Genomic DNA, 22,968 nt, shown 5'->3' with positions numbered 1-22,968 from the left:
GCAGACATGTTTAACTGGAGAAGTAAGTGAGAAGGCTGCCGATGGGCCTGCGTGGTTTGTACACGCCGTGGCGCACATGTGATACGAGCCCTGATAAGGCACTGATCAGATAGTGCCCCGACAGCAGAGATATGGGCCAGACCGGAGAACACCGGGAGTGCACAGGGCCAAAGGAGCTGCTGTGTCACCTAAGTGCAAAAAAAACAAAGATATAAAGAGCCGGCAATGTCATCAATTTTACACTTCTGTTCTCAAAATAGTACAACTTCCACATATACACAAACAGCGTGAGACCAAAAGAAAGTCTCTGTCTTGAAAAACAAAATTGATATTTAAGTATTTATATACAGTCCATCGCCACAGGATTCTTTTCCCCCCCAGTTAGGAAAACAATAAACTAGCAAAAGCTTCTTTTCATCTCCGAGAAGAAAGTAGCGTGGGATTTCAGAGCAGGCGGCTCCCTCCGAAAACCCTCACAAAATCCATCGGCACTGCTAATTGGTGCTCAAAGTTACTGTAGTAACAACGTACGAGTATATTAAAAAGAGAAATGACAACCACCAGCCTTGGCCTGTTACTGTGTAAAACAACAACATTTTGGGGGTATTCTCTCAGCCACAAGACTTTTTGTTTTCAGTCTAGATGATGCAACTTACTGGAGACCTGCCTTAACCAGACTGTAACAGATTAACAAACCATCCCTAAATTTACCAGGGTTACTTAATCTGAAGAGCAAGTGAGCACTGTTCTCAGGTGAACAGGGACACAGCTTACCTCTGGTTTCCTGCTCTAGCATGTCTGAAAACAGACAAAGACTCAACTTCACAAGGCTGCCAGGTTCTCAACGGCCAAATATACAGTGTCTCCTTAATCCAAATTACTTATTTAATGAGTAAAGTCAGTCAGTTCGGTTTCTTTCTATTCTAGCCACCCTTCTAAAGTCGTTTTGAACTTTCGTGCTGCAATAACAAGCCATCTTGATGAAGCAGTGGTGTAAAATGCACCATCATCAAAGCCTAAAATCAAAAGAAAAAAAAAAGAAAACCACAATACCCCTGCAAGCTCTCTGGAACAATTGTCTTGTAGCGGTTCTGCTCAATTGTGCATAAAGGACAGCTTTTCAAAGCCAGTACATTGTGTGGTCTGATTTATTTAAAAAGGTTGATCTCCCCTTCAAGTAGCCAGGGTTTGACTACAGGGGCTGTCAGTAACCGAATGTGCTCAGAAAAGGCTAAGCATTCCCCAGGGAGGCCTGTGACCAGCTGTGACTCAGAGCAACCTGTGGAGTGATGGCTCCAGCAAAAAAACAGAGAGACCCTTTGACTTAACTAGCCTTGTTATGGAGACTCATTTTACACTTATCTGATCACCTCCTCCTCGGGGATCTTTAGACGTTTGTTTTCCCCAGCCAATCCTTCACTACTGAAAACTTAATTCTATCACAGCTGCCTGACTAAAACAAACAAATATTGTAAACCATGCATATAGTGCACTGGAACCATATGACATTCAACTAAACAACATCTACTTTACTGTTCAAAATGACAGTTGTGCTTATGGCAAACCTAACACGTTCAACAATTCAGACAAGGTTGAGTGTTAATACTTTATTGCACCAGACATTCCAGCATTAAAATGAGAGAACTAAAACTAAACTGTGTGAATACAGAGCACATTTACAGTCTCATCATACAAGCACACAATCAAGATGTATTTGCTTTTAAAGTCGTGGACTTTATCAAAGGTCCTTACTCTGGTTTTGGCTCAAAAATGTCAAGTTTTAGGCCTTACTTCCTTTGACTTAGCAAAACAGGTGGACCGATCTGCTGAATTTTCAGTACAGTACATGCCATAGATGCAGTGTAATCTGTTTAACGTCAGCTGAAACATTAGAGTCCATCAGTAGATTAGAACATTCTGGCCAGATTCCACTACAGAAACAAGGACGTAAAGACCAGAAACTCATCACTGATGTAAAAATTAAGATATCACCACTGCTGTTAAAATTAAAATCCCTGTATTTCATGCTGCCAGCAAAGCATTCTCTACTCTCTGGATACACTGCCCAAACCTTTAGCCAAAAAATATAAGACTAACAGCCAAAATCCATGTACGCTCACATCTGACCAGCACTTTATACAGATATATCATACTTACGACGTCAAATGTAAGAGCGTAATTTATTCGCTTCTACCTTCATCAGAATAATCTGGATATTAAACAATGTCGATGTGAACAGTACAGAAAAAATCTTTCTCATCAAGACAATTCACAATAATTCCAAACACTGTGATCACAAGAGCCTCAGAGGGAGGACTTCAAAGAGAAGTGTTACAGTAGAAAACACGTTACAGTAACAACAGCTTTTAAGCAATGGATTTTCCAACACACAATTCTTAATCAACAGTTTGTCGATTACACTGTCATTTTATTTTTTCTAAACCAACACACTGTTTTTGCAAGGCTCCTTGTTTATTAAAACCATGCCTTTCACATTAAAAATGTCTTTAATTAGCACTGATTTGCTTACAAAATCCCATGCAAACATGTCTAAAGGTTTATTGACTAAACATAACAAAACACACGTAATGACCTATTGGAACTGCCAATATTAAAGGCTAAACCACACTTTGTTAATTAATCTATGAATGCTCAACTATTTTAGGTTTCAGCAACAAGATTTTAATCTGGTCCAATTAAGATAAACGTTATGGCAACCCAGAGACTGTCCAGGGTCTAAGGGAGCAAGTGATTAAATCCCAGATGGGATGCGAACCTGGATACTACAGGAGAAAAAAGGGCCGATTACCTAGACTATGTAAGAGGATAGAGGAAGCCAGGAGGAAACCCACTCAAACACAGGAATAATTTGCACCAAACTTCACGCAGAAGGTTCGCCCGTCTGGAATTAGACCTAAAAAACTGAAACCTGAAAGAACTGTGAGGCAACAGAGGGCAGCGTGTCACCGTGCTGCCATCATACATATTTAAATAGATTAAACAGAGAACGTGAGTTTTGTCAGCAATTCTGCATCTTTTGCCTGAGAGCTCATTAAGGTATTTCGCAGGTAACGCAAACCTTGGATTGTTTTTCTTCTGGATTTAGCTTTGACAAATCAGACAGTGCAACATTCAAACCGATTTTCCATCTTCTCCTAGAAACTCTTCAGATCTTGCTGCAGTACATTTCACCTATCTCCAGGAAAAAAAAAAGAAAAAACGGATTTTTTTTAAACTCCGCCAGTCTTTTCATCTAATGCAAGAGTCTCAGGGAATAAAAAAGGCAACTTCTAAAAATGTCATTGTGAACAATTGACTCCGTTAACGAGGGATGAAGTTGTTGCCTTTTAAAAGGGCTTTACTGGAAGTTCCCATTAACTTGGAGAAAAGGCTTATATTGCAAACAAAGACGGGTCAAAATTGAGATTAGCTTTAAAACTACACTAACCAATTTCCCTTCTCTTTTGTTAGCATAATTAGAGAGGTAAAATGCAGTCTGTGAAGAATAATTTAGGAGGATGGTCAGACCTATAAAGCTCAAAGCACTCTTGTATATGATATGATACGTTAACAGATGTTGAATGACCTGGGGGAAACAAAGCTGACGTGTTTTCTTTAAAACACAGAAATGTTCATGCCTGTAAATGCCTTGACATCTGAACAGCATCTTTGTGAATGTGTTTATGGCTCTGCTCGGTAACAGTTTTTACTTGTTCCTTGATGTCTTAATTTCCTGTGATAATACATCTGTCATGAATAATTAAGCAACACATGTGCTTTTTGGTGAAAACTGAACTAGCGTTATAAATCAATCTTGGAGCCCATTACCAGCACAAAAGGCAGAGTCTCTAACAGACTGCCATTAATTCTCCAATGTGTCTAAGCATTCGCACTGGAAAAACAGGGGGTGTTTATGTGTATGTGTTTTGTGTGCGGACGGGGGGTGGCTCAAGCTAATTAAGCTTATAATCAGCTTTGTCCGAGGTTAAGTGTGTTTTATATCACAAAAAACATTAACTTCCTTTAAAACGGTAAAGAATCTATTTCTACTACCTCAGCTCCCCATTTTCTAGAAGGCACTACTTTCAGGTGCAAGCATAGCAACAATACGCACAAATTAAACCCAGTGATTCCTGGAAGCACCTGAAGTGCCACACTTTTCAATAATTAGCATTTCACTTCTGCTATGGCACCCCGTGCCCCTTAAACTGAACACTTTGCACATTTATTCATGCAACATTAGGGCCATGCTGCGCTGTTTGTTCAAGGAAAGGCAAATACTCATCCTGCTAATCACTGGATGGGGAGATGCATGCATGCATGCCTGCACACGGGCACTACTATGCACTGAACGTATTAAAAAAGAACGTTAACTCGCAGTGAAATTTCTAGAGCTTTGATCAAACTCTTTAAGATGGGAAAGCACAATGCCAGCAATCCATACGCACAGCACAGAAGAAGGGGGAGACACAGGGGTGAATTTTTCATCTCAAGCTTCTTCCAGACCTTTATACTTCCCCAGTCCTTCTCCTCATATCAGAACCTGGCCACCAGTAGGAGGGGAGGCTCCTGAAGGCTCATTATGAAGCGCTGTATTTAAGGTATTAATGTTGCTAGCCTGTCCTAACCTCTTCCATCCCTCCTCTCACGTGACACCTCTTTTTGCCAGTCTGGATGGCATCTTCTCTCTTACTCCCCCACCACACGAGGAGCACAGCTGTGGACTAACAACATTACAGGATATGGTTACTTTTAATTAAGAGAATCAATTTTCATTTGTGTCAATCTGGCCCTGTTACCATAAGGATTCTTAAAAGGGGGCCTGCTTCCCCTGATGTTTAAATCCATTTAACTGGGTGCCACATGAGTTTAGTTTAGAAATTTTAATAATACATTTCTTCTTTGAATTTAAAAAAAATGATCTTTTAATTTCTAAACTTCTTTTTTAGTCTGAGCTTTTCAACTTTCAGCCTTTTCAGCCTTGTAAAGGCTTCATATTATTTTTCCTTCTGCTCCTCTTGCATTTTAAGGAATTCATTTTCGGCAACAATTTACAAAATAATAAGAAAGAAGTTGGACTACATTATGTTTTAGTCCTAAAGCTCTGAAGGTTAATCTGGCCTGGTTAGCCTCATTACTCTAAAACAGTTCATCACAGTAATCCAGGTCTGTATTTGCACAGGAAACACAATCTACAGCAAACGCTGTACAAATTAAGAAAGGGAAAATGAAATAAAAAGTCATCCCCGAAGGCAAATGTAATGCGATGGCCATGCAAAGATTCTGGGCTGAGGCATCATGTTGTGAGACCATAATACAATCAGACAGCTGTGATTGGATGCACCTTTTCATCATCTTTCCTTCATAATACAAAATGTATGAATGACACACACATGCAGGCAAATAAAGTAAGATAAACCACCACATTCATTCCAAATATTCCCTAACCACCATCCTACGCTTGTTGTAGTTAGCAATGCAGATTTAGAACAAGCAGATTTCTTTAAAAAAAAAATACATTTCTCTTCTGACCTTGTCGGCAGATGGCTAACTCTCTTGGGTTTTAGTTGCTGTCAATTAGGTCTAACCTTCCCAATCGCTGGCAGACCTATATTTGGGATGAGACGGCACTAAGTGAAAGTGGGGAGGGGGTGGGGAGGAAACGGGGGTGCAAAATTCTATTATAGCGAGTGTTGCAGAAACTCTTGGTTTTTTTTTATTCTCCCTGGAAATATTCAGGAACAGTTATTACGCTGAAGTGCTTTTCTGCTGCCAGTCTTTGTTTTGCTGCTAGCTCTTCCGCGGCTCTCCGCTGTGTCCCTGAGCTCTCCGGCAACAAATCAGCAGCCAAGGCAACATCATGGACACCCCACGCAGCCGATGTGGAGGCTGCTGGGTACTCTCTCACTTCACAGCCACTCCAACATTTTGGCAAAAGTTGAATCGTTTCAGGAACACATGGGCTTTATTCACGCAGCATTATTTTAGACTTCTTCCCCCAGACACCCCTGTCTTCTTTGTTGAATTTAGTTTCCCCACAAAAACTACAAGAAATAGAATTTCAAAACTGCAGAACAAAGAACAGAAAACAAGATACTGAGCATGGAAATGAGAGGAAACAACACCGAAACACAAGTGGAAATCTGTACAAGAGGAGCCCAGTTCTTGCACGTCAATTCACTCAGGGCCTTCAAAACAAGACTGACTTAAGAGGAGTTACTTTCCAAAAACTTTAAAAGTATATAATGGGTGTTTTTGCACATAATAACTTGATATCCGCACCAGTGGTGCCAACCTCAAACTTTCTAAAGTAACAGATGTTCAGCACTTTCTGGAATAGGCAGGATATGTGGGAGTATCGAACAGGCTACCCATCCCTGTTGCTGAAGCCGATAGCCTGGCTTCTTTAACAAACATCTGGATAAGATCCTTGAATCAATTAGCTACCAACTACCAAACAAGCCAGATGGGCCAAACGGCCTCCTCTCATTTGTAACCATGCTTATGCTGGATAATTCTAGGAATTTTGCTTCCTGGATGTAAGAGGCGACCATGATTCTGTGCTGTTTTTTGGCCCTCTAGATAGTTCACAGGCTCCCTTCTTGTTCCAGAGCAAACAGCTTTCGTAAAAGATGCTCTAAGTGGTTCACCAGGAAGTGTTCCAAGAACGTGCATGAGAGTCACACCAGGTCTGATGGTGTAACACTTCTGCATGCTTCCCCAATCCATATCCTCTCAGCAAGCTGTGGCAAATCTTGTCACAAACTATTTATGCAGCAGGAATAAATGGGAAGAGTAGAAAGTAGTAAATAACAACAGAGAAAATCACAAAACAAAATTCTCTAGGAAAAACAGCAGGAGATAAAACCAACCAAATGCAAAACACCAATGATTCTCCTTTAAAGGAATTAGGCAGGACATAAATCCATAGGAAGCCCACTTCTGTCTACTGAAATCTGGACATGGACTGCAGTGTTTTCTTCATGAAACACGTTATCAAGAGGTTTCATTCCACTCCTTCCCTGGACTCCGTTTGAACTGCTTCAGATAGTTTGTCACAGTGGTCTCAGCCTCGCTGCTAACTAGCCTCTTCTCTTCTTAAGAGATCATGCTCAATGCTTTCAGGTACGGGAGGGTCTGTGTGGATTTTCAATACTGCCTGCGACTTAATTAGGCAGCCAGCCTATTCACTATCTGCCCCTCGACTGACAAATATTCAATAGCTCTGAAAGCAAACCGTCTGATAGCCTGATTGAGCAGTGAGTGAGAGAGTAAGAGAGAACTGTTTGGTGTTTATACACAATAATCTTAAGCCCCCATTAAAGATTCTTCACTCCAGTGACAATTTGTTGTTATGCTTTATTGCCGTGTAAATACAAATGTTCCGTCCCTCGGATCACGGATCAATTGACACCAAATGCCTTAAAACCCTGGGCGAATAAAAAAAACAAGTGATGGTAAAAAAAAAAACTTGACATTGAATTTGAGATTGTTTTCTTTCAGGCACTTTTAGCTGAAGAACTCTGAAAAGTACCATTAATGGATTTAGCCTGACAGTTATAATACCCCACTACCATCACCACCAATACCACCAAAATAAACGTATTATAGCAGAGCTTTTTCAGCCTGTAGTAAGTAAGCCTGCTGAATATTTCATGGGTACGTATCCAGACAACAATTACGCTAATGCAAGGTTTATTTATAAGAAAAATATTCAGCTAGCAGTCTTGTGTTAAAGCAGTAAAAGCAGCCATTTTACGATTTGCAAGGATTCACAAGGCTGAGAGAACCAACAGGCAATTCAGAAGCAGAATTATTTAAAAAACTGTTGCTTGAGGTCTGTCAACCTGCTGATCCACAAAATTGTGTTTAAAATACTGGACTCATCAGTTCCAAAAAGAGTGGGATTCAAATTAATTCTCAGCTGACAACTGGGAAGCATTAATTCTCAATTACCAACTGATAACTGATTCAATTAAGACTCATTAACCTGCTCAATTTCTTGCATGTTCCAGGCTTTCTTGTTGTCCTGTACTGTAGGGAAGGCATCCCTTCGGCTCAGCGTGCCGGTTTCCGCCTGGATAAACAGGAGTCTCGACAAACAGCGGCAGTAAGAAAGGGAAACGCCAAGAGGCAGCAGCTCTTCTGACTGCACGATACTCCATCACCGGGCTTGTGCTGTGCTAATTTGAATCCCTGCTCACTTGCCGGCAATTAGCTGACAGGAGTTATAAAAACAAGATGCCGTTTTTTTTTAATGCTGAAACAGTGAGAGCGGCGAGCAACCTGAATCTAGACGGTCTCCACAATGCCACACCTGCGGGAGAGGCATTCCAGAATGTAGAACCAGACAGGAAAAGAAATAAATAAAGACGGCAGCTTTTTCAAAAGACTGTATGCTGAACCATTACTACCGGTACCATTTGTTCTGATAAATATTACATTTCAGTTTCACTTGTGTGTGTGTGTGTGCGTTTTTTTTAAATTGCCGCCTACACTTTCCTGAACTCCTGAAAGTAATGCCACAGAGACGCATAAAAGCGAAAGCAAAAAAAAAACTTCTATTTTGTGCTCATCATGGTGTGGACAGTTCTCAGGGGAGGCAAGGGTATAAAGACTTAAGACTTTCTTTCTGCGAGTCTCCTCAGAGCTCCTGCCAAACGGAAAAGAGAACAGCTCGAGCCCACTCTGCAGAATCTGCACACACATTAGCTGCAGGAGATTACAGAGCATGGGGGGTCAGAGGCTACAGTTCTGTCAAAAAAAAACAAACTCCTAATTTTGCCTCAAATGCATGGGCCAGCAGAATACTGATTTCACAGAGGGAGCTCTTCGAAAGGCTTGAGCAGAAACCTGCACCGCTCAGCTACTCTGCCTTTCCTTCTCCCTGTTTGAAAGAAGACCAAAGCCTATTACTCGACAGCAGAACTCCCACTGCTTTACAGAACTCCACACGCCTGGAAGCTAGGCCTCAGTGTGGCAACAGAAAAAAAAAGGGTGAGAGGGCTGTCAGATGGCCAAGGGCTTGGGTTTCTGCAGGACCTGTCTGGCACCGACCAGCATGCCCAAAACCACAAGCATGCACTGCACTCACCTACCTGTCCAGAGAAACACAAGACGAAAAGTACTCACGAACTGGAGACACAGTAGTTTAAGAAAATGTTAAAAACACAGGAGACACCTGAACTTAACCTCTCGACCCCCTAGCAAATGGGTTAAAGACTAGCTCCGATTAAGGGTTTTAGTAGAGACTTTTATATCACAGAAAACGACAAGTGCCAATAGGACAGTTCTGCAGTCCCTGGCCTACAAAGAGAACTAACACCCATGGGCCAGGGGCAATGTATATGGTCTGTGGATCTACTGCTCGTCTGAAATAATTTATCGTACTTTCGGCACTGCGTGTACCCTACCTGGCATAAAATGATTCAAGTTAAAAAGCTGGGTCTGTGATAGAAATTAGCCCACTTACAATTTGTGCTGTGTGCAATCTGGCACGTGAACAGTATTATTCAGTTCAATTCCATTTCTTTTTATATAGCGCCTTTCACAACAAGGTTGCCCCAAGGCACTAACAAACCAAGTGACCCTACATGTTGTGAATACAGAACAGAAAAGACCAGAATACAACGGAGGAGAGGAACCAAAAACTCCTTAGTAAGGAGAAAAAAAAATTAACAGAAGTTAACTGCTAACAAAAAATGTTAACCACTGAAAGCATAAAAAGAGCAGACATCGCAATCAATTTAAGATTAAGACCCTTTCCCAGAACATTAAAAGTTGTTAATGAATTTTAAAAATATGATTTGCCACTCCAAAGTTTTTTTTTTCCTTTCTACATCTGAAGACAAGACATTACTGTTAACAGATGATACAGCAGGTCTTGTTTCAGCACCTCCCAGGGAGTGTAGTTCAAGAGAGCAGGGACAATACTCAATCAACACTGAAAAATACAGCAATACAAAGAGCAGAGCATTACAATGGTAAACGTTACAGACATTGTTCGGAAAACATAACATTTCACTGACTTACTGACACTGTGGTACCTTGGTAACTAATGTATCAAGGAAGCTAAGAAAAACCCTTCTAACCTGCAGCAAAACACATGGAACTGGATTTTTTTGTGTTAAGTTTGGCTTAAGTTTATCTTTCAAATGTTTATTTTTAACTCTCAGTCGTTGATATCGACTTCAAGAACACAGAATAGCAACAAACATCAGCTGCTGACATGTTATGAGAACATGTTAAGAAAGTTTTTACAGACATGACTACAGAATAACCATCATCTGTTCACTCAGTAAAGACTAAGAAACTTGGTTATCAGCCACACAAACCATAGGCAGACAAGAAGAATTAACGATGACCAGACAAGAGCTACCATGCATTGGGGTTATTGATTTTGGTCTCTGGGATATAAATATTCACAAAGATTAAGAATAAGAAACTAAAGACACAAGAGGAATACAAGAACAATGTAACAGGAAGTGAACATCAATAACACACAGTGTGTTCTATCCGGAAATGAAGTTACAGCAGGGCTACCCATTCCTCAGCCTGGAGGGCCAGTGTGTTGATGGGTTTCCTAGGTCTTGTTTAAGTACCAGCACCTAAAGATTGGGAACAGTTGTTAAAACAGGCCCGGTAAAACCCAATAACGAGCAGATTAAGGTTGTTAAACGCTGAGCTGGAACGAAAACCTGCAGACACACCTGCCAGGATTGGACTCCTCTGCTCTAAACCTCTTACAGCTGCCCAAGAGGACAGAATCGGGTTTGCACTGTTCTGAGAGTAGCACCCTGCCAGCCAGAATCTGTCGCTTACAAATCTAATGCGCTGCTGCTCCAAATGTCTTACACAGTGCCATTCACATATTAGAGCTGGGTTTTCCTTTTATTTTAAACCCCAGTAAGGCCACGTGCCTTTTTTCAGCATGCAGAACACTTGTCCCCCAAGGACAGCGTTAACTAATGAGCGTGCAGCACACAATATCTGCAATCAGCCCGATGAAAACATACAAACCACATCAAGCTGACTACATTAAGTCAAATTCAGATTGATGGGAATCTGTTATTGTTAACATTTTTTTCTAAATACCTTTTAGAAAATACCTTTATGATCTCTGATCATGCCTGATGTACCCAAGTTACCCTTTAACAAAGCTTTTTCAGAGTAGTATTACTGCACCTATTAAACTGCAATGGAAGTAAGAAAATTCTGTTTTTATGGTCACTGAACATTAGCTTCAGTGTAAATAATCCCCATCCCCACATGTGTGTGTGCGCTTCCTGTAACGAACTGGAGAACTGACCAGGGTGCATTCTCACTCAGAGCCTACTTTCCGACTAAACGAAACTGTCACAGTACAACAATATATACATTAATTGATGTAAAAAAAATAGATTGTTGTAGGCAGCTCCTATTCTACACTATGACCAACTTTCTCCAATACTCCTTTTATGCACATAAATATTGTTAAGAAAATACAACCCCCCTCTTAGTGGTATATTCTTATAAATCAAACCACGCATGCGCAACCCTGAAACAGGCACTACTTAGCCAGCCCCTGTTGTCATGCCAAGGTTTGGGTCCTACAGGTTCGAGAGAAACCATTTTGCCGGTGAGAAATCAAAACAATGTATTTATTTGAAACGCGTGAATTAAACACCAATTTAGTTCATTTCACATCTAAAACGAAGAAAAATGGGTGTTTGGTTTGAGTTAGTTTAATTTTGATCATACAGGAACAGCCTTACTTTACTCTGTGTGTGCACCCACAGAGCCAGCATAGCTACCCCCGGAATACTAGACTAGGTAAAGTTCGTTTACGTTTGAAACCAAAGTTATCGCCTTTGTTTGGATAGTGAAATGTTTGCGTGTATACACATGTACATGTGAATACCTTACGAGTGCCAGGTGATCTGGAAACGGAGTCTCCAGTCACAGAAACAAAAACGGTTTGTATACCTTTAGACAAACATTCAATTTGTCAGACGTACTAATGCTGTCTGTTGTGTTCTTTCTGTTGGGTAAACCTTTTTAAATTGCCTCAGATATTTGTCTGCAAAATAACAGGATACTGCAGTGTTGCAATTCTCGATGTAGATTTTTAAATTGTCCATTTAATACTCAGTTTATTATCTTAACCTTTATGACTTAGTGGATCCTTGTGGCAATTGGGAGTTAAGGGATTTAGGAACTTTCTGCTAAAATGTCATGTTGTAGTTCAGGTCTGAGAGGCTGCAGAGCAATGTGCTTTCTAGACACTGCTGTCCATCAACCACTGAACCAGTAAATTACCACTAGAATGTCTACAGTCAGGATTGAGTATACTGAGAAGACAAACTGGCTTTTTGTTTCTGCTATTTCTCTTTTTTTTTTTCCCCACAAAAGAGTTATGATGGTCTCCTATCCCTGCACCTGAAACATGAGGCCTTCAAAACTATGCAGCTTTCGTAGAAAAGAGACCTCTAGCTCTGTCCAGCCAGGGCTGGGGGTAAAACCTACTGCTGAAATCAGAAGACTCTGGAAAGCCTGACAAGTAAATTGAAGTTTTAAATGAATTCCGCAAGGTCACTTTTACTTTGCAATTGCCTGGCAACTGGTTGAGAGAACAAGAGGTTAGCACTGAGAGAGAGTCAGAGAGGGTTTTTTTGTGACTGTAAAACAATCATCTTGAACCAGCTCAAAGAAGGCCTAATGGAATTACGGCCACCCAGGGAAGAATACAGTCAGGTCACGGAAAGAATTGAATCATCCCCTGCTGCATATTACAAAAGGACCTGACAGATTCCAGCTTGCCTTTGCTCAGAAGGTTTTCGTGACAAATGTCACCCCACATTGACATTTGAGGGGCAGTAGTCTGACTCGAATCGGCTGACAGGAGAAGGACTAGCAGGCTCAACGAGCAGCGGCCTGTACTTCACAAACCTCCCAAGCCCTTCAAGCAAGATATCCTTTGTCATATTTATTGCTCTGAAAAAATCATTATTCCTTAGGTGCTTTTTTTCTTTTATTAAAATTTGATATTGCATCTACGTCTGGCTATCAATAACCTGTGGAATTTCTGCAACAGGCTTTCTTAATTCATGAGCATTTTTTTTCCCCCAAGTACAGAGGGAGCAAACTCAGTGTAGATTCCACTCAGTGCCAGCAAGAACAATCTTTCACTTAATTTAAAGAAGTTGGGGGCAGGAGTATCCGGTAACTGCTGACTAATTTAACCGCTTTCCCATACGAAGTCAAATGGAAAACTTCTATAGCTAGAATTCAGTGAGGAATTCTTTGCCGACTAAGCTTCATTTCCTTGCTAAAGCTCCTTATGGAGAACAGTAATTAAACAAATAGACAATCTGGCAAAGTGAGGTAAGATTTGATGTTTTTGCATTGCATTTCATTCATATTAATTTCATAGTTGTTTTTTTTTGTCCTAGATGTACATGAATCTTCCTTTTCATTGTTTCTCCAAGGTATAGACCTAGATAATGCAATCAGCCAGCTATTTAGTTTGACAGACACACTGAACCAAACTGTTAGCTCCAGACGGAGTTCCAATTAATGAACACACTCTTGAGATTGAGAAAGAGAATATGAACAAATCAATGCCTTGTGCTAACTCAGAAATAAGGTGTGTTAAACAAGGATCCTGGAACTGCATCACTGCAATCAAACACCTAAGCTACGCTTACGTGAGAAGAAGCATTGAAGAAAAGGCAGACACAGCAGAGCGCACGCTCAGGTAATTAACGCAGGGACTGGAATGACCTAAGCCACTCCAGAGAACTCGCTGAATGTCAGGTGGATTTCCAATTCATTTTTCGATGGGCTCTGCAATTATCTCAGTGCAGGCATGATGGCTCTCAAATAGCCCCTGTGCTGTTAATTACAAACTAGGAAATGAAAATGCAGGTTCCCCAGCCAGACATATTGGGCCCTAGCTCGGGGACATCGGTGGTCGAAGAATGATTTATTCGGTGTCCCTCTCCATGGCATTCTTCAGCCAGTGGGCAAAGTTCAACAACAGTGTCCATGAAGAACTGTGCTATCAAGACTCTTCTTCAGTTAACACTTTAGACACTAGGATACAACTAAAAGGCACTGCTCACAGGCACAATAAAACATTTATGCAGAACAGAACAAGAAGAGATATTCCAAATTCAGCGCATGCAGGTTTCTGAATTTCTGAAGAATGGTGATAACAATACAAGGCCCCTGTTTTATTATTCTCTTCTATGCACAGCCCCTTAAAATTAAATGGGCCACATAGAGCAACATTTTAAGTGTTCTGTATGGACTGAACAAGCACGCAAGTAAAACCTCATCAAAACCTCTGATCTGCAACACCCAGGCTCTTTAAAACAAATCCTCCATTTTCTGTTATTAATTGTACTAACAATCTGTAAAACAGCCTTGCAGCAGACACTGGCACAGACAATTTTCTTCGATTACTTTTGCAGAAAATGACCTAAAAAATTCAAATATTTAAAAGCACAAATTTACAAACTTTATCTCATGAATTATGGGAGAGAAGATCACTTTGGCAGGGACTTCTTATTTCCACTGCTTTTGACCATTTGAGTTTACACCACTCCAGTACTCCACAGCCCACCAGTGTCTTCCAATAGTTCCCTTGTGGAAGTGTGCTGGACTCCACATTCCTATTCATCTTAACTGATCCTTCACTTGGGGGTGGGGGGAGGCAGGGCTGCATTTTCCATTTTAATATAAATCTAAAGCAGCAGTGGGTTGCATTTTTGAGTTTTCTTCCAACGTCAAGAACAGCGCAGAGCTCTTGGTGCGCTGGTGTGGAACAAAGCATGGTTAAGAGGGCCCTGCCTGAGGGAGGTGGGAAAACAGGGGGAGAGCTGTAGACGATACTCACTGTCGGCTTGTGAGGACAGCACCAGGCAGCCCAGCCCCGCCGCTACCAGCACCAGGACCGTGGCTGAACAGCAATGAGGCACCATGTTCCAGAGTGGCACTGCTCCCCCTCAGTCCTGACTCTCCCGGCTGGCAACTCCACACTCACACGATCATAGAGTAACACCTGCGCAAAACACAAAGACACATTAGCACTCCACACAGACTAAACAGTTTTCACTCGACAGAGCAGCTGTTTGACACCGGATCCGGCACATAACTCAGAGTTTGCAAGAATGAAGAATCTGTATGGGAAGGTCAGCTTTAAAATGTTAATCACATTAACAGAACTGACCATAATTTATTTATATTTAAAATTATATATACTCTCCATTCACAACGTAGCAGGATAAGAACCTTGGATTTAGTAGAAACATCCAAATAGATGAGCCGGGGTTAGGTAGGCCAAACTGTTCCCTCCTATTTCTAGTAGATCTTGTGTATCTTGTGTAGACATTAAGTGAAGTGAAAGCAGCAGAAACCTAATGAAACCACAAGCTTTTGAAAGACAGGCGGCCAAAAATAAATGTTTTTTTTTTTGCAAGGATTGACAAATGATCATCTTTTGGTGAGAGAAATGAAACCGTTTTCAGTTGATTGAACGGAGGCGTGACAAGACAGGACCTAGGGGCCTCCTCGTCGACCCACGTGGGACACTGAACCCAGCCACCTACCCTTTCAGGGAGAGGAGTGCCGAGGGCTGCCCTATTAAAACCCCACGTCCCTGGAGAGCTCTAACCAGATTGCCCTATTGCTGCCACACACCGAGTCCCACAGGAATGGGTTTAGCCATGGCAGCTGGGTTCCTACACTAATTCAGATTACAGTTCAGCAGATCCAATACTGATAATTAACCCCACCCCACTAAAACATTAAAGTCTGGCCATTTGTTAATTAAATCACTTGAAAATTTAGCACTTGAGGAAAAGGGGGAAGTGCCCATATATCTGTCCCAGAAAGGTGATGAATTTACCCTCCATCCTGGTGCCAGTCATTCTTCTGTATCACAAAGACAATTTAGATGTGGAGACGCAGCAGAGGCTAAGGTACTCCGTAAATGAGTCTGCGACACATTTAAAAAAAACTCCATCCTTGAGCCTACGGGTTGACCAGGCCACACCTTCTCCCGGGTCCCGTGTGGTTCAGCAGGCTGAGAACACGCTGGCCCATCACAGGTCTACCCCGCCAGTGCTGGCACCTATTTGTGCAACTGGAAGGGCTGCAGTACTGGAGGTGACGTACTGTACCTGCAGCCTTCAAGTTGGGAGACCAGGGACCTGAACGTCACCTCTACACTGCCCCCCTGTGGACACCGCTTCACCGTGCTTCCTGCCACGCAACCCCACCGCTCAAAAGATCGATTCTTTTTGGATCCTACCATCCAAGATGCTAGCAGATAACCCACAAAGAGCTTTGCATCTCCTCGTGATCTTTGTCGAGAGACATCCGCTAACGAGCGGGAGCAGCCGCCCCCTTGATCAGGCTCTGATCAGAAACGGCGGCCCTGGCTTTGCCACACCCCACCCCCACCCCCCCTTCCAGGAGGAATGTGGAGGTGGAGGTTCCTCCCGTCAGCGAGGGCTACACTACGCTGCACCCCACTCGCAGCACAGAGCTGACTGTCTGGCAGCACGGCAAACAGAGAAACAACCTTAAAAACAACAACAAAAAAAAAAGTCCTGCACCTCAGCTGTTTGACTTGATGTTGGAGACACCAGTGGAAAAACAGTTACAAGATGTGAAAAAGATGTTCATCGTCGAGCTACGTTACCACGTAGCTCCCAGAGACCAAAAGGTTTCAGTGACCCTTTATAAAAAAAGCCAAGGAGCTGTAATAAGCAGCCTCCTGAAACTCCATTCGCTTCGACATCACAGGCATGGAAATTACTGGTGGGTGGTTTTCCAATTTATTGCCGCTTATTACTGGTAACCACACATCTGGAACCACTGCCTTCTCTCTCGCCAGTACACAAATTCCTCACAGGGCTTAGGAACTAAACTACAACGCAGTAATTTTGTGCATTGGTGACTGTCAAAACTGTTTCTTCTGCTTCATTAAACAGAAAAATTGCAAGGACGGAGATCTTTTTTTTTTTTCCGGTTTGCTTTTTAAACACACGTATACAAGACAACCCCATCCCTTCCAGTGATCCTGGATGTGCTGAAACATCACATTGTTATCTCTTTACCTACGTGTTCTGATCAGACACGATATTGTATAATACACTCTCATTATCACAATGATTATAACTTTGCTGAAAGCAGCATCGTAATTAAGCATAATAAAAATTCCAGTTCTCAGGAAGGTGGTCAATATATATTTTTTCATATCGAGCAAATGTGAATAAAGTATCAGAAGCAAGGCAGATCATCTGTGACAGTATAGTAAGTAATCCTGCTGGGAATAAAGGATGTACCACTGTCACTACATACAATTTCTATTTCGGTGTTCAGTTTTTTAGTAAAATAAAAAGGCAGGTCAAATTGTGGTTACCAGAAACTTCCACAGAAAGTAATCAACTTTGGAAGGCTGAGACATGTTTCACAAAAAAACACTTTGTGAATTCAGTCAAGCTCGATAAAGATCTTGGTGCGATAAAGCCCTGAAAAGTTCAGCGTCGGTCTTTGAAATCATTGTTAATCCCTTCTGACGTGAAGGTGGCACTGACACTGAAAGCTATTCAGAAAAAAAAAACATACAAAAGGAAGCACTACTGCCTACGTGATCCATGCTGAAGCGATTCACAAAACCCTGGGAGAACCTCGGATAGTCCACATTGGAAACTCTTAACCCTTTCCGAAGGCAGAGCCAAACACCACAGCACCACAGGCGATCTGAACTGGGGCATTGCAGAGGCCACATCAGCACAACGCCAGCCTGTGTTACCAGTCAATAATTTATCCACAATGTTTAAAAATAGTTTCCTTAACCCTGCACCTGACATTTCCTGCCCTGCCCTGTAAAACCCCCTGGCCCTGGATTCTAAAGGGTGACCCTTTTCGGAGTGATGTCTCAGGCCTGGGGTGGATTACTGAATTTTCCTCTCCTATGTCCTGGTAAAGCACATTGGGATGTGCTGACATGATGAGACAGCTATAAAAGCCAAAGTTGTTTCAAGTCAACAAACTCCCCTATTTATCCTTTTATGAGTAAGGATTACAAGCAGAGGCTTAAGTCAACAGCAGCCTTAAGGCTGATCAACCTTAACAACAAACAAGATTTTAAGACCAATTTAAATGCAGTTCCTGGTGATGTGGTTGCTAAGGCAGAAGAAAACAGCATTATTTCAAAGAATTAGACTGTTAACTTTTGAACACACAAACTGAATGATGGCACGCAAAGAAAAATTGAAAATCATTTCCTTGAAAACCAACCTCTCCCATAAAAAAACTAAATAACTGCCAGAAATAAAAAAAAAAACGGGTTTGGTGCTCCACAACATGGTGAACGTGCCATTTCTCACAGTTCTCCGTTGTCTTTACAATTGGACTGATGACTGCACCATTAAGATTTTGACCAGGGTTATTTAGGTCTTTCAATAGTCACACGTCCGCTTAAAATCATCAGAAGCAGTGACCATGGGCCTCTTCAGAATCAACAGTGGGACGCAAACCAGGAAGTGCATTTAAGGACCGAGCCAAGGAGGTATTTTTTTCCCTCAGTTGATTGAGGAGCCTCGAGCCTCAGCTCGATTGCCTACTAAACTCCAGACCCGATAAATGAGCTGAACGTCCTCCTCTCAAACTTTATGGTGTTATACACAAACTATTCATAATCATCCATCTGTAACTACGCTCTCAGAATGGGGTCCAAGCGCTCTATCATTCTTCTACCACTTCAGAGCCATTCCGTTTGATTCAAAAACAGGCTTGTTTCTTTCTCTCTGCTGGCTCTCCTTAATCCTGTTGGATGCAAATCCAATCCAATTCAAACCTAACTCCCACCTCCCGGGAACAGAAGCAGAGCTCTATCGTAGCGGACCGCACTTGCTAAGCGATGACGAAAGCAGGATTTGGACTTGCAAAGGAGCTGTGGGATGAGACTGCACACCGGGAAGCATATTCCTCATCCATGGGTGCATGGACTTGGGTCCATCCATGGACTTGGCTTGACTTTCTCACTTTAAAATTCTCAGTTTTCCAAAATCTTGCACCCCAACCTCCCAAACATAAGGACCCAACCCTGTGATGCATGCAAACGAGCCCCTTCCTCTCTTCACTAGCAAGACCTGCGACGCCTCAGCACAGCTCTTTCCAGGACACCTTTGCTCTCCATCAAGTGAGTGATGGAGTGTGGACGTGAACAGGCTGTAATCCCTAGTGGCCTTATACTGTGCAGTGTGTGATGTCTTGTTTAAGAAACCTGGGACAGATACACTGGCTTTCTCCTTGCTATCGGCTACACCAGCGTTTCAGTCGGCGTGCCTTTGGACATTGACGTGTGGAAGTGTCCCCTTCCAGCTTATATGCATTACGTTATTTTTATTTATTCTCCTTGTATAGAGACCTTTACTATTAAGACAAGTGAGTACCAGTGCAAAAATAATATACTGCAGGAGTTAAAAGCAAGGGTAACAAACATTTAAAAAATGAGGTCCTGTAAAAGCTGAATGTACCAATTGAACGGCAAGTTAATTCCAATTTAGAACATACAAAATAACTTTTGAGATTCAATTTTATAAATGAGAGTAGTACTGCAGTGTGTCAATACCATTATGAAAGATTTACATTTTTTGGTCCTAAACAAAGGTTAATCCTGAGCTTCTTGTTCAGTAATATTATCAGGAATTACTAATACCCACGGATTAGGACTGACTGAATATTTTATGATTTGCCTTGTGTGTGGAGAAGAGAGAACAGAAACGAATAAGGGGAAATGTGTAAAGTGATATGTGGGTTAATACTGCAGGCCCTGCAATCTACGGTGGCCTCCTCTCTCAAAGAGTAAGGAAGACCTGATTACAGCAGGCCCTACTTTATCACTGGTAATCTACACTGCTCTTCAAGGTCGAGTCTCCCAGTGCTAAGCAATCAGAGATTCTTTCCTCAGATTTTGTGCACTTTCAGTGCATTGTCACATGCAGGAAAGTTACACAAACTTCATCCCTCATTTTTTCTGTTCATTTGTTATTCTTGTCTTCAGTCCTGTTAAATGAAGTTCTTCAGGCTGTTAGACGCACAGACACCAGACTCAGCTGTGTGAGCTCACTGTTCTCATCTGTGCAATGGTATCTTTTACAGCAGATGCCAAAGAGCAGCAGATGTATTTTATTGTCTACGAAACAGACTGCTAAACCTACATGGTTGTTTTTTTCTATTTTTCATGGTTCAACAGTGATCTCCTGGTTATGAGAGATAGTGTTCTAAACCTATTGTAAAAATGACTCTCTTTTAAGCACTATGTTCTCCTTCAACTAACCATAGGTAAACGCTTGCAGCTCTAGGTAAAGTAACAGTAAGAAGTTCTGGTAAGTGTCTGTTTACTGTGCTGTATGTTTGAGCCAGCAACTGTGAGCAGCATAAAAATTAGTCACAAAAAAAGATGCGGATCAGCTGAAATTAAACCCCCTCGTTTCAGAAAGGTGCCCTTTCCCCCCGTTAAAGTGACCCTTTGCGATTACTTCATTACAACAGATGATTCCCTGCAGGACCTCACAAGCAGACAGCAGTTCCAACTGCAAAACCAGAATATAAGAGACCATCAGCACAAGTATCGGCCAGTTTATACCATCCTGCTCACAGATGCAATCTCAATCATGCCGCTAATAAGAAAAAATTTTAAATTTGCTGCAGAACAAATTTATATTTATCCCTCATTGATTAGCAGTGTTCTCAGGAAATGGTTTAATGTCTTGAAAAATACAGGCAGGACTGCCCACAAAGATCCAATTACGCCGCTGAAAAAAAAATCTTGTTTTAAGTCATAACTTAAAGCATTTCCCTGTAATCAATCCCGCTTAGCCAGAAACCCAAGCTGTTAATTGATTATGACCAAACTGTCTCTGCTTTCTGTAGGAGGAAAGAAAGGAGACAGCTCTGAGGAATAATTGATAGGGAAGAGAAAAAATTTAAATACAAAACGCAGGGTGACAGATGGAGAGCCACGTACTAAGTTTGCAGCATTCATACTGCCTGGCCCATGGCACTCCACTGAGGGGCAACCAGGGCATTTTACTGCCTTTGTTTAATGTCTGCTGAGGGAGCCCTTCAGACTCAAGCCGTAAAAAGGGCGAGGAGGAGGGGGGGGGAGCAAAATAACACTGGATTATGACTTCCTCAACTATCCGGCTAGTTGCTATGAATGCAAGCAACCTCTGCTTCTCAGATCACATTTCCACAGGGAAGGGGAAAGAATAATGATCAATTTAACCAGTTTCAAAACTACCATGAATAATTATGGGCAAGGCACATAGAACAGGGGCCCCCAAGAGGTGCCTATAAGCATTAGGAGAGGTAACAAATGGGTCTCCCTGGACATAACAATTAAAAAGGCACACAGTGAAACAGTACTACAACATGTAAAAAATAACTATGCTCTAGAAATGAAGCATGCAAGGCTGCAGAAGTCAGGCGTGTTTCTGTAATAATAAGCTTGAACAGGGGAAAGAGTGCTTTTCTTTTCCTGTTCGAACAGAGGAGGAATAAGAACACACAATTCACAAGGGGCTACCAAAGCCGGTTTAATTAACAGCTAGATCGCAGCACAGGGAGGATTGCTGGAAAGGTGACCCCTGCCTTCATTGTCTTGTCTGTCAAGCTAAATGCCACAAAGGTTTTGATCTCTTCCTCCCCACCGAGTTCTGCTTGGCAGAAATGCTGCAGCTCCGTGCTTTTTCTTCCCCAAAAACACACCGCCTAAGCTATGACCTCAATGGGTTCACATGGACAGAAATACGACAGGGCCTCTTGTGATAATGTGACACCGCCACTGAGGCAATGAAACTGGCCCCACACATCAATAATATTAGTAGTAATGTAGATTGTGAATACCATAAACACATCAACAACTGACACTCAGCTGTGTGGACTCAAGCAGAACTTTCCTTGCTTCATTGCACGAACACGCCGTTGGAAGGCTTAAAGCCGTGAATTTCTTTCGCATTACGAAAATGAGAAGAGCAGGGAAAAGGAAAAATACTTGGGAGTAAATTACACAGTGCTTCCAAAGCATTTAACTAGACTGGCTATGGTATAAACTGCGCAGCACATGGACACGAAGCAAGTAAGCATGATTCAAGATGCCATTCTATTTTTCCATGTGACAGAAAAAGGATAAAATGGTGTGCTCCATATTAAGAAAAGGATTAGGCTTTTAATTAAAGTTGTGATGGGAACAAATATCTCTGATTTTTGTTCTTTTTAACAGTTCACAGTAGATTGTGCACTAACATTTCTTTTAAAAAGGTTAATCTGCCAGTCGACTAAGCTTGTAAATATTTAACTAACCCTCCACACACCGCATGTGAGCCATAATGGATGGGGAAATTAATTCAATGCTGGGACAAAAAACAGGCTATAGAAGGTGTACAGTGGATGTGAGGAAAATGATCACAACATTTAGCAAGAAAGAGTCCAAGACCACTGCATGAGTAAACAAAGCCCCCAGGATTTCACGGATCTGCCACCGTTATGTGAAACCAAATGTATTAAAAAGACAATTCGCCGTCTACGGCGATGAAGCTAATACGTCCTGAAAACCTCAAATATTTGCTTTCACACACAGGGGTGAGAAATTTTCTGACTTGTGTTTGTTGCCTCCAAACGAAAACGTGGGCCATGTGGTTAGTAAGTCACTTCGTGTGGCACATTGCCGGAAGATCTGATCCTGTATCTGGTTTAATATTTAACGCATGAATTGAAGCACTCAGTGTCAGACCTTTAAGCATTCCCCAATACTAAGTCCTGATTTATGGCATAGCGCACAATAAGAAGTTAGTGATTAGCCAGCAGCTACCCATCTTTCCAATTAGTCTAGAAAAGCTGTATAGCAGCTAGGGCTTCAATCTGATATATTGACATGCTCTATAGAAATGGTCTAATCTACTGATAAAA

At 41.8% G+C, this 22,968-nt stretch overlaps 1 protein-coding gene across 3 annotated transcripts in view; it reads right to left on the bottom strand.

The window, feature by feature from the left end:
- Window positions 1-22,968, bottom strand: part of LOC148823307 (receptor-type tyrosine-protein phosphatase F) — a 172,716-nt gene that overhangs the window by 133,150 nt on the left and 16,598 nt on the right. For all 3 annotated transcript variants that reach the window (XM_088927020.1, XM_088927021.1, XM_088927022.1), the window contains exon 2: window positions 14,879-15,043. In XM_088927020.1, coding sequence (XP_088783146.1) covers window positions 14,879-14,963 — 85 coding nt within the window. In that variant the 5' untranslated portion in view covers window positions 14,964-15,043. The remainder of the gene's footprint in view (window positions 1-14,878; window positions 15,044-22,968) is intronic.

The sequence above is a fragment of the Atractosteus spatula genome, chromosome 11 (genome assembly GCF_055471065.1).
Source record: "Atractosteus spatula isolate fAtrSpa1 chromosome 11, fAtrSpa1.hap1, whole genome shotgun sequence".
Classification (NCBI taxonomy): domain Eukaryota; kingdom Metazoa; phylum Chordata; class Actinopteri; order Semionotiformes; family Lepisosteidae; genus Atractosteus; species Atractosteus spatula.
This window is presented reverse-complemented; position numbering and strand designations above follow the sequence as displayed.